Consider the following 12987-nt stretch of genomic DNA (forward strand, 5'->3'; position numbering starts at 1 on the left):
AGGCGAGGAGTCTAATTTCCACTCCCCATATCTTTTTAAAAGAGAAAAAGCTCCTTATTGAGGCTGTTCAGGCTCTTTACAAAATAAAACCACACAAGCTCAAGTCGGTTGGCGTTAAGTATTTTAAAAGGAGAGCTGACTAGGAGATTGGTTGAGTACCTCCAACTTGAAGGCGACAGGCGTAGCCTAGTTCAGGCATCATTGCCTTGTATTTAAGATAGAACTGAAAAGGAGAAGGGGCCACACATTCTGCAAAACCTTTTACTTGATTGGTTGATTGCCCCTTAGAATCCAGATTTTGCAGGATGCAGTGAGTTTGCTGTCCAAGTACAGAAGAGTTCTTAATTGTTTTCTAAAACATCGAGAACAATGCAGTTATGATAGCGACGACTGGATGAACAAAGTCTTCTTAGATCTATGTAGTTGAATTAGGGGCGGTTTTTGAGTAGGGCTTTGGTTTCAAGGAAGTTTGAACAAGATTGGGATAGATGACAATCTGCCCTTGTATGTAATTGTTGATTGCAATCATACAAATTCAAACATTCTTCTAGACCAGGGGTGTCAAACTCAATTTCATTGAGGGCCGCATCAGCATTGCAGTTGCCCTCAAGGGGCCGGGTGGGTATGACCAGGGTGGGCGTGGCCTGGGTGGGCGTGGCTAGAGTGCATATGGCCTACTGGGTGGGCATGGCCAGCTCTACATCGTTCGCATCAAGGGTGCCTATGGGGGCCTGGACAGGAGTGGGACAGATCTGAGGGTCTCTGGCAGAAGGAGGGTCTCTGGGCCAGGGCCAAGGCAGTGGGGGCCGTTTCCTCACTGTTTCCAGGATGGCTTCGTGGGCCGCATGAAACCACTTCGTGGGCCGGATCCGGCCCCCGGGCCTTGTGTTTGACATGTCTGTTCTAGACAAATTCTGCTGCTCATTAACATCCAAACTAAATTAACAGTGTAGCTCAGGAGTGTCCAACCTTGGCAACTTGTGACTAATGGACTTCAGCTCCCAGAATTCCCCAGCCATCCAGAGAAAACTTATTCTAGGTGTGCTGAGAAGTCCTGTTGAGATTAATAAAATTATGGGAGAGTGCAGAACAAATATTTCAACATTTAAAGTATATATTTTAAGTAAGCTCACAGAATCATAATGTCATCTCCTTTCATCTCCTTTAAAAGCTAAAAATCGCAATGTAAATCTTTTAATCCAGGTATTCAATCGAATGGTCTTACAGATTTCACCTCTATACTTAACCAGAAAAGCAGACTATATAGTGCAATTTTTGTGTTATTGTTTTAATCTAGCGTGTCTGAACTACTGGAACTCTATGAGGAAGATCCTGAAGAGGTTCTCTATAATCTTGGATTTGGACGTGATGAACCAGATATTGCTTCAAAAATTCCATCAAGGTTTTTTAATTCATCATCGTTTGCAAGGGGAATAGATATCAAGGTGTTTCTGAATGCACAAGTGCAACGGATGGAAGTGGAAAATCCCAATTTTGCTTTGACAAGTATGTTTTTCTTACTGGGCAATATACAAATTCAGTAAACATAAATGCATAAAAATTTGGTATGTTTCTAAATCATTTCAAAAGTTGGTCAGGTAAAGTACGATATTACCTGATTAATTTCCTTGTTTTTTAGGAAGGTAAACTAGAAATAAATAGGTCTAACGCAAAGCCCTTCTAATTTTAAATCTTCTGAACCTAGTCACTTGGGGAAGAATGTTGTCAGGGCAGCTAATTATTTCTCTATAATTTACCCTTTCATTCTGCAGTGTGAAAAGTCAAATTCTCAAATGGTAGCAAGCATGTAGATAACTGGTAGCAAAACAGTAGGAGCAATTCACCAGCCTTTTCCAACCTGAGTTCCTTGGAAAAGTTTAAACCGCCCACTCCCAAATCTTACCTCAGTGATGGTGAAACCTTTTAGAGACCGAGTGCCCAAACACAACCCCAAACCCACTTATTTATCACAAAGTGCCAGGGCTGCCTCAGCATTGTGGTGCCCTCGGGGGGGGGGATGGGGGTGTGGCCCACTGGGTGGCGTGGATGGAGTAGGCATGGCCACCTCGATGTTGCTCATGGGGGGGATGCCTGTAGGGGCCGGACAGGGTTGGGGGAGATCCAGGGGGTCTCTGGTGGGTGGGGTGGTGGGCAGGAGGCCCAGAATAGATGGGGGGGAGGCACACAATCCTAGCTGGGCCTGGGGGGCCATGGCGCTGATGGGGATCTGGCTTTCCCTGCTCGGGGTGGCCTTTGGCTTGCTGGGCGTGGGCATGCTCTACCACCTCTACTCGAGCTTGCTAGCTGGCCACTTCGCCTCCTTCGTGTTGGGTGGGGCTGCTGCTCCGGGCGGCGGTGGCCTAATGGACCTGCATAAGCTGCCGGCAGTGGCGGCGTGTGTGCCCACAGAGAGGGCTCTTGAGTGCCGCCTCTGGCACGCGTGCCGTAGGTTTGCCACCACTGTCTTAGCTTCTCTTTCTTATGCTAACCAGAGACAATAGAATCAGTAACGAAGGCTACTCTAAGCCTTTGGTACCATCCTATTCACCAATGACCGTGGGCAGCAGAATGAAGTGAGAGTAATATGTAGTCTATGGAATTGGAATGTGACAAATGGTTCAGAGAAGAGGGAGTGGCCCTCGTTTCAAAGACAGTTCAGTAAGGAGAGAGGCACTTTTATTTGGTAGAAAAGTGATGGAAGAAATCTCATGTTTCCCCCCCCCCTCTTCTCCCTCTGAGCAGTTTCCCAATGATGTAACTTGGTGTACATTGTTTTCTTGGGTTTATATACCACCGAGTTGATACAGAGCGGCTTATATCCCTACTAAACATTAAAACAATAAAAAATGGAAACAATATGTTTTCCTTTGAGTGATTCAAAAGGCAGATGCGGTTTTTTAAGACAAAACAATCTACTTTTCCTCAGGGAATACTACAAGTAACATTTTGGGGGGAAAAAACAGTGCACGAAACCCTAGTTAATTCCTATCAGATTTCAGAAGCCAAGGATAGTTGAAAGTCAGGAATCGGACTTGGCCTTGGTTCTGATGTTCTGGTGTTTCTGTTTTTAACTTCACAAGCTTCAAGTTCATTTGTTGTTTCAATATTGTGTTTTTACAGTGCTGCCCTTTGTTCTTTTTGTCACTTGGTTTTGTCTTTTTGCCAGGCCGCTTTCGTCAAATTGAAGTGCTTACTACTGTGGCCAATGCATTCTCTTCCTTGTACTCTCAAGTTTCTGGCACTCCCTTGCAGAAAATTGGGAGCATGAATTCAACATCTTCCAGTAAAGAGGCATCCAGCCCACCTCCTCTAACACGAAGTAACACAGCGAATCGTTTGATGAAGACTCTGTCTAAACTCAACCTCTACGGGAACCCTCAAGCGGGAGATGGCGGCAGCAGTAGTCTATCTACTGAGAAGGGCAAATCTGAAAATGGGAGTGAAGAACCGGAAGCGAAAACCCCAAAACACTTCAAAGCATCTTTGTTGGCAACAGTAAAAGAAGAATCACCTTGCAATCAGTCCAGCCTACTAGGAGCTCTGGATTCTTCAGAACTTTCTCCTGGCACTAGCGTTCAACAGGAAACTCAAGGTTCTTCTATTTCTTTTGAAGATCAGCAAAATAATAACTCTTTTGGACATACAGGTGGATTTCATGAAAAGATTGCTGCTACGAACTCTTCTACTCTCGTAGGTGATACTCCGGAATCAACTAGTTCTGAACCTAAAGAGATCAGGGCAATTCAGATGCCTGCAACGTCAGTGGCTGATAAAGAGGCCTCACTTCCACTAACCATCCCGTCTATTGCCAGCCTCATGCTGCAGCAGAAGGACTCCTTTGAGATGGAGGAGGTATGTGGAAAGAGATAAGGATGATTGTCGCTTTGATGTTGCAGTTCCTCACGTGCTGATTCTCCTTCATATTCTGCACAATCTTTCTCCGATCTGGTACCTGGTAGATGTTGGTAGAACTGTGTAGGGGACTTTTGAGAGCTGTCTTTTCCCCTGTAGACCTCACAAATGTTGGATACACAGTTTTGGTAAGCTGCTAAAATGGTTCTTTGGTACCCAGTGTAGAAGATCTTAAACTACAATTTTAAGCCTTCATGGCTTCACGTACAACCCTAATCCATTTTTAGTGGGTATTTCATCTACAGGTATGGTCATAAAAAGGGGTTGGGGTTCCTAAGGTGAAAGGAAGATTATACTCTTTTGTGATGCCCCTGTTTACATTGTGCTTAAAAGCCAGCCAGAGATACAGCATGTTTGTTATTGTTAGTTACTATTAGAGATGTAGCAGCCTGCGGCCTCTTAATTTTATTTGTTTATTTATGCTCTTTGGAGCTCCATATGACCACGAAAACTGACAGCATGATTTGTGTTCATTTTAGGTGGGACTTACATAAGAGCCATATTTTAAATTCTAAAACAGGCCTGTCAACCTATTGCAATTTAACGAGAAGCTCTTATTCCAGTGTGGGTAATACTGAAATAGACAAGTGGATGTATCTAAAGCTTTATCCTTCTAGGTCAGGAACAAGTAACCTTGTGTTCTCCAGATAATCTGGACTACAAGTTACACCATTCCTTTCTGTTATTTATGCCAGCTGTAACAACTTGAATTTGGTCATAACACTCTGTAGCGTTCCAAGTTAGATATTCTTATTCTAGGTATGTTTCAAGTTACTGGATTTCATCCCTAAGTATGTTAATGATTGGATACTATTTATAATCTCTGTCCTGACATGATTAATGCTAATAATTTTACTCATGTGACAAGTCTTAACAATTCCAATTTTGATGAAGGCCTTAAAGCACCTTTGTTTGCCTCTCGGCTGCGCCATTTTTTAATTTTTTTTTTATCCAAACCCTAGATCTCTTCTGAAACTGGAAAATATTTGCTCACTGTGATGTTCCCATATCAAGCTAACATACGAGGGTTTGTTTGCTTTTGACCAGTACATTTAGGAATTTAGAAACAACGCCTGAAATAATGTGACCAGGGTTATGCTTATGGTTTTACGGTTAGTTCACAGAAGTGAGGAACCTAACTATTAATGGCAGAAATGAGGATGGTTCCACTTTTCTTCTTTTGTTTTTTTTTTTCAATTGTCTTGTACATAGAAAAAAAAACACTATGAGACAGTGTGGGGAGTGCCCTAAAGGTCTGCTTTTTCTTCATTCCGAGTTTGACTTTGGAATGTTTTCTTTGCACGTATCATGGCAGAAGGTATTGAGGGGGCACAGTTTTCCGTGCTGTCCCAAGGTCCTTGTGGCTGGGGCTGCTGTCGGAAGTCTGCTGCTGTCAAGATAGCCAGCGTGGGAGAGTGAGTCAAGGCACAGCTTTCCCAGGAGTTTTGGCCTCTACATTCTCAGCCAATCGGATGCATTTGTGCTGGCATCCTTATTGATACTGGCAAAGGAGATGTGGAAGGGTGGAGGGAACAGGGCAAAGATTCCAAGTAGAAATGCAGGCAGGATTCTGACCCTGTGGCCCGTAGCAGAGGCGGGTGAGGGAATGGGATCAGCCCCTTATCCCGCCCCGACCGCCTAATTCCCCCATTGGGAAAGGGAGGACAAGAATCTCCAGCAGAGCCCTAAGGAGCAAATGAAGTCACGGAGTCGCCTTTGCAAACTGAGACCTAGCAAATGGCTTGTAAGATGGGTGTTTATGTGCATTGATAACAGTAGTAATTTGCCTTGCAGAGACATCTTATGTCTTTTGCTTTGGGGTTTGTTTTGCTTAAAGACTATTAAAGGAGCTGCTGTTAATGTTTCAGTTGTGTGTTGTATGTAGTTTTAGAGATTGCAGTGCAGGCATAGCTGAAGGTAGCAACTTGTTATTGAGTACAAATCCTGGCTTCCCTACGTTTTTAGAGTTTATCTATCTTCCAATGGTCATAGTTTTGCAGAAATCAGCTTTAAAAGGAATGATTTCCTACGGATGCCACATTGAGGAAAAGTGTCTATTTGTTCCATGTACATAATATGTTATAATAGAATAAATAAATATTCTATTTTATGTCTTCACTGTTCTTTAACTCTCTGCGGTTGCAAGCTGCCTGATTTTGCTCTGATCTTACTTTGATTTTTCCCCAATGGCGTTCCTATTCCAGCATCTGTCTTTTTTTTTTTCTATGGCAGAACTGATTCGAATGCATTGAGGCCGTTTCTGGTTCTGTTTAGATTTCAGTTATCACTAACTTCAGTTCTGAAACAGATGGGAAGAGAAAACTTAAGTGGCATAATCTGAGTTTGCTTCTGAACTTTTCGGCAAAATGGCAGTTCTGGTGATCTAGCGTGCAAGAAGTTGAGTGTTGTTGTTTTGGGGTGGAGAAATTCTGATTAAAAAGTCTCATTTATGAAGCGCCTGTTACCGTCCCAGCTTCTGCCAACCTAGCAGTTCGAAAGCATGTAAAAAATGCAAGTAGAAAAATAGGGACCACTACGGTGGGAAGGTAACAGCGCTCCGTGCGCCTTTGGCGTCTAGTCATGCCGGCCACATGACCACGGAGACGTCCTCGGACAAGCGCTGGCTCTTCGGCTTTGAAACGGAGATGAGCACCGGCCCCTAGAGTCGGAAACGACTAGCACGCATGTGCGGGGGAACCTTTACCTTTACCTAAATAAGTTTACCTTTAAAAGATTTACTATATCTCTGACTCAATGTCTCGGGTCAGAAGCTTATTTTCTGCATTAGAAATGGGATCGCAGTCGAGTTGAGTAAAACTGTGCTCCAAAGTTTCTTTCCTCTCTACAGTGGAAAAGAAAAACATTTGGCAATCAAATGCAAATGAACCAGAAATCTACCAGTAGATCCTGCTTATGCCTCCAGTTCTGTTGTTGTCCAGGAACACCCAAGAAGTGGTATGCCATAAGAGAGCTGTTAGTGCACACATAAAAAAAAACAACAAACAGAAAACTTCTTGGAGGTCCAAAACCTCCTCTCCTGAGATTGCTTGTTGCTGCACCTTTGGGTTTACAGCCCTGCTTAACTTTCAGCAGAGACATGTACTGCCTTATTGCCAATATCTCTCCTGGTAGCAAGGATTTCTAATACCTCTGTGTATTCCATGTGATCAAATTGGCCGTTCACTCCTCATGCAAAATTTTAGTAAAATGGATCTAAACTATCTAAAGTGATTGGCTTAGTGTACCTCTTCGTCAGTTTCTCTTCCAAAAAGTGGCTTGCACCAACACAAATGGGTATCTGTTACCCTTTTAAGAAAAGGAGGTGTCCGCACTCTCAAGTAAGAATGCTGCTTAATTCTTTGGGTATGGGGTTATTGACTTGGGCTGGGCAAAATCATTTGGAGGATTGCAAATAAATGCAGCTTGTGGGAAGCATTTGTTGAATCATGATGCCAATTTTTTTTTTAAAAAAATTGTGGCACAAGGTATCATAATTAAGGGTCTGTCTTTTACATATGAGTGCATGATGCCACAACACATACACAAAATGAGTAGAGTTTTGGTTGTAATACTGTAATGCACTTTTCATCATTTAAGCCCTTGCTTCCTCTTCTCCCAGTGCATGCACATGGTCGTGTTTGCATGCATATGCAAAATCAGAAAGTGGGGAAACTTTCAAAGCAGACATGTGGAGCTATGAAGACATTGCAGACCTTCGTATTATTAAGCAAGTTCAAATTATTTTGACCAGTTCTTTTACTGACCTATCTGTCGGAATGGCCTTACTCATAGGATTTTATTTATGTTCAGGGTTAAACTAGATAGCTCCTCTTCACAATACTTCCTGAATCTGCTCAGATGTGATAATTGGCTGCTATCCATATGGCTGAACAAAAATAGATTCCCCCCCCCCAAAAAAAAACTCTAGGTTTTTTAAAGGATTTAAATGTCCTATCTAGAACATTTAAAGGCCCTCAGATTTGTATGTTTGTGGAAGAGAGAAACAGGGATTGGAAACAAAGGCTTAGGTCAGTCTAGGCAGCCTTGACTCTTTTATGACTTGTGGACTTCAACTCCCAGAATTCCTGAGTCAGCATGGCTGGTTCAGGAATTCTGGGTATTGAAGTCCACAAGTCATAAAATGGCTTGGGTCTGGATTATCTAAGGGAACACCTTCTGCCGGCATCAACTTCCCATTGTCCTGTGCGCTCCCACAGGGAGGGCCTTCTCAGGGTACCGCCGGTTAAGGAATGCCGGCGGATTATTCCCAGGGGAAGAGCGTTCTCTGTGGGGGCGCCGGCCCTATGGAACCAACTTCCCATGGAACTTAGGACTGCCCCCGACCTTCGTTCATTTCGCCGGGACCTGAAAACTTGGCTCTTCGAGCTGTCTGGCCCAGACTGAGGGGTTTTTAATTTTTAATTGGGTTTTAGTTTTAAACTTCGGGGACTTGAATTAATTAATTGTTTTAACTGATTTTAATTTTTGTATGCTATGCTTTTAATTTTCCCTGTAAACCGCCCTGAGTCCTACGGGAATAGGGCGGTATATAAATTTAATAAAATAAATAAATAAATAAAAGAGCCAAGGTTGCCTACCCCTGGCTTAGGTCATGGCTAAACTGGCCTTTCTGGGGAGTATACTAGCGGTGTTCAATCTATTTTAAGTTTCCATGTTATGGTTGAAGCACGTATTTTAATTCTTGTGCCCAATTAAGCTATGCCATATGGTAGCGTTGCTCATAGCGTTTAGAATAAACTAATAACTTGAGCCCTCTTAACATCTCTTTCTCCCTCCATCTTTACTTACGATATAAAAAAAAAATCACCAGTGGCAGGTGAATAGGAAGTGTGTTGTCTTACTGTTTTCCCAAGATCCCAAAGAGATAATCCCCTCAGTGCATCCTGGAAGCTCAGAAAGGAAGTCTACTTGCCAGTAACAGTCTCCAGTTGAAAGTCAGTTTGCTGCGGCCATCCATCATGAAAGTCCCTGTTCTGGAAAGCTCGTGGAGACTTATGAGAGTTTGGCAGAGATAATGATAATGATAACTTTATTGTCACTTTGAATGTACACCAATCGGCATACATCAAAATGAAATTTCGTTGCATACAGCTCTCAAAGGGTCACCACCTCCGATATATACTCCTTGTTCGGGGCCCGCTCAAATTTCACATTCTCCATTTTAGTCTCTAGGGAGTGAACGATGGCAAACAGGACAGATGGAAATGGGGCTCCATGTGGATTAGCCCTCAAATTCGCTTGTATTCCGACAACCTCGCCTTCTTTCCTTTTTCTGATCCTGACTCTTCCACCCTTTCCTTAAAGAGGCCTTGCTTCTTTTCGCCCCTGGAGCACTCTGCTGCTGCCACCAACTCCTCCAAAAGCCTCTCTCTCTTCCTCTGGGCATTAATTAATTAAGATGCATTCCTATCTTCAGCCAAGGATCTCTCCACATTTAAAGTCAGTTTTGCTTTCTGGTGTTTTATCTTGAACCACAATATAATGTTCAGAGACAGGGCCAAAAGGGAGTTGGGAGCTAATATTTGGTTCCACGTTCCCCTCTTGTTCTGAAGATGCGTGCTGAAATACACCCCCCCACCCCCCCCACCCCCGTTTTGTTTCCTTGGACGAAGCTCAAAACCGTTTTCGTGTCAATAGCATTTATTCTGTTCGTTTTCAATAGTGATAACAAGAACACAATGCTTTAGTTCGGTATTTTGAAAATAGGCTAGTTTCCTGAGAGGAAGTCCTTTGATTTTAGATTTTCTAGTTTAATAAAGCACTATTGTCTGAATGTATTCTATGAAAAAAAAAAGATTAACTAGGCAATTTTATCACCAAAAAAAAACAACTTAGAACTGAGGAAGTGTCTGAAAATGGAGTTGTGAAATAAGGAGACCAGATTCCCTTAAAGAAAGCAGTGCAGACTTTGGAGTTTGCTTAAGCAACCTGGCAACTCTTAAAAGTCACATTTTTCTATTTTTCTCTTAGTTTCATCTCTTGTGATTTTTCTTCTTATGTTTTTATACTCTCCTCTTGAAACGCTTCTAACGCTCTTCCAACATTACTCATATTCAACAAGTATGTAAAACTGAATGCCTTGCAGAATTTTTTTTTTACTACAGTTTCCACAGTCTTAACCAGTATGGCCGTTGGGCAGGAACAGTGAAGGTTGCAGTCCAAAATATTTGGACAGGGATACCAAAATTCTGACTCCTGCCTTATCAATATTAAGCATGCCAATAAGTATGCTTATGTGTATGATCAAGGACTTTTGAACAGGTAGAGTCTCCAGTCTCAAATAGGAAGTATGTGTGGATAGTTGCTTATAAGTGAGTAGGAATTCTGTATAGGATTTTTTTCCCCATAGGTGGCACCCTCTCGATGTGTTCCATAATATGTCAGGGTGAAAGGCTTACTATGAGAGTGTGGCCTCTTTGAAGGACACAGATTGAGTAAGCCTGATGTGGGTAGTCTAGTAAAAGTAATCATGATCCTACATAAACATTCATTTAGCAGTTACATGGTTCCCTTTTTACTGGTATTCAGAATTAAGTCAAAATCCACTTGCTAACATATTGTGGCTGACAACAAGACTGTTGTTTTGGTATGTGTTTCGTATTGTAGTTTAATCATTCTGCCTCAATAGAACGATGTATAAAGGCAACTAAATGGAAATACTTCCTATTCAGCCTTGCAAATAAGTCCGTCATGCCCAATAGGGGGTTCCCTATTGGAGAGCTATTTCTCTATACTGGGCAAGTTATAGTGTCAGGTGCACCCAGTCCATTCATGCAGTAGAACAGGGCTTTTCAGCCACTGGTATACAGGTACCACTTGTAGTACATTGTCACCTGGCAGGTGGTACGCGACCATCCTAGAAAAGTGGTAGCAGGGGAAGGGAATGAGCTGAACCGGTGGCAGCACTGCACAAGCCTGAGCAAGAGACGACTGGAGCTGCAGGGCTGTCAGGGCTCAGCGGAAGAGCCAGGATCAGCGCCAGGCACCAGCTGGAGCTCGGCACTGATCCTGGTGTTTCTGCTGAGCCCAGAAGAAGCGCCGATCAGCTGGAATGTTGCAGCATCTCCAGAGTCTTGTGATTTACATTCAGATGCTTGGCAGCTGATTCATATTTATGATGGTCACAGTGTCCCAGGGTCACGTGAAGTGACCAAAACCTGCTGCAACCACCCATCAGATGCGGGGGGGGGGAATAAAAACAAAACACCACCCCACCCCACCCCCGCTGCCAATCCTCAACAGAAATGCTCACAACAATGAAAACCTCGGACAGGAGGAAGAGCGCCGCTGGGCGGGCAGGCAGGGGTCTTGCTCAGCTGTGGCTGGGGGGGCGCTTTTTTCAGTGCCATTGTAACTTCGAACAGTCACTAAGCGAACTGTTGTAAGTCAAGGACTACCTGTACTTCATCACTTTTTTCTCTTTTGTGGGCGGGAGGTCATCAAGTTTTTGACACCTTGCTAGGCGACTGGTGGTACTCTGATGTTGCCATATCTTAAAAGTGGTACAGTGGGTGAAAAGGTTGAAAAGCCCTGCAGTAGAAGTCCTCACATTCCCCTGCATGCAGCTTCTGACTGATAGTAGAGATCTAGTCAGTGCCTAATCTTCCTTTTAGGGAGTGAGAGATACTACTTTGTTCTGAGAATCCAAAGAACCTTTTAAAAGAAATAGAAATAGCAAACGTGATGGATCTCTTAGCTATTCCAACTTGACAATAACATTGCATTAGATTGCATTTTGGAACACAATTCTGACTCATGAAAATTGGGAGTTCATGAGCCTACAATGTAACCAGCAATACAAGCTGGATAAAGCTTCCGAGGACAGGAGTTTATGGAAAGTCTCCAATATATTCCCCACATATAGTATAGCTTTTTTCCTCAAAAGAAAATTATAAATAAGATACCAGCATTGCAAAGGTGTATTAAGCGCGTATTAACTCCAGTGTCAACATGAAAACTAAACTGAAGTAAAATTAATCTGTGGTCAAGCTGAATTCCTGCTATCTAAAAAACAAAACAAAAACTTTTGCAGTCCTTTGAAATGAACGGAAACTTATAGGACAAGAAAAAGACAACAGAAATAAGCATTCCAACATTTTTGGTGTGAGACAACTGTTAAAATGGATTTTTAATATAGTTGATCTTCATTTTTCTTATCATATTTTAAATATTACTAGGGATTCACCGGAGGCCTGTTATTCTTTTAGATAGTGTCAGTTAGTGTTATTTCTAGCTACTGCCAGGAGAAGTCCCTACAATTTTCTTTCCAAGGTTTCAAAAAGTTGATTGCCTTTGCCTCCTTCCTAGGGCTAAGAGAAAGTGACTGGCCAAGGTCAACACCCAGCTGGCATCATGCCTAAATCAGGACTTAAATTCCAAGTTTCAAGTCTGGTGCCTCACCATTATGAAGATTATAAAGGCCTACTCTGTCCAGTTCCCCTCATTGTCTCAGATCATCAAAAGGTCATATTTTACAGATCAGCCAATATTTAGTCCTGTCAAAAATCAAAATCAAAACATCTTAAAATTACTGTCTTACTATTGGTGACATGTATTTGTAAAAATACTACCTTATTTGTTATTCAGGAGGTAGCCAAGTGTGTTAAAAATACACTTCTAGGAGTTCTTTAACTCTACCATTTTTTAAAAAAAAAAGTTGGTTTCAAAAATATAAAAAAATCTTTTTCTTAATAGCATGAATATGTGCCAACTTATGAAATCATGTGTCTTTTTAGATTCAAGGAGCTTAAATAAGCAGTATTTAGGTATGCTTAGGTTTCTCTATGATGTAACAATTATATAATAATACAATGTTTATATTTTTAATTTAAAAAGCAAGTGTTCTGACCTATTAGTTGCACAGTATAACAAACGTAATATTTGAGGTATGTTTTCATATTCCTCTTTTACGGTTCTCTTGAAACAAGGTGTATAAGCAAAACGTGTGAGACTTGACTAATATTCTTTTTTACTGTCTCTTGGAACTTTCCTTTTTTTGTTCCTTAAAACATTTAAAAAAAGCAAACCAGAATAATAATCACTCATGTTAAGATG

General features: G+C 42.1%; 1 protein-coding gene across 3 annotated transcripts in view; it reads left to right on the forward strand.

The window, feature by feature from the left end:
• ITPRID2 (ITPR interacting domain containing 2) overlaps positions 1–12987 on the forward strand; it is a 69772-nt gene that overhangs the window by 25491 nt on the left and 31294 nt on the right. For all 3 annotated transcript variants that reach the window (XM_083375937.1, XM_083375939.1, XM_083375938.1), the window contains 2 exons: positions 1298–1506; positions 3167–3852. In XM_083375937.1, coding sequence (XP_083232063.1) covers positions 1298–1506; positions 3167–3852 — 895 coding nt within the window. The remainder of the gene's footprint in view (positions 1–1297; positions 1507–3166; positions 3853–12987) is intronic.

Source organism: Vipera ursinii (genome assembly GCF_947247035.1).
Source record: "Vipera ursinii genome assembly, chromosome: 1".
Lineage (NCBI taxonomy): Eukaryota > Metazoa > Chordata > Lepidosauria > Squamata > Viperidae > Vipera > Vipera ursinii.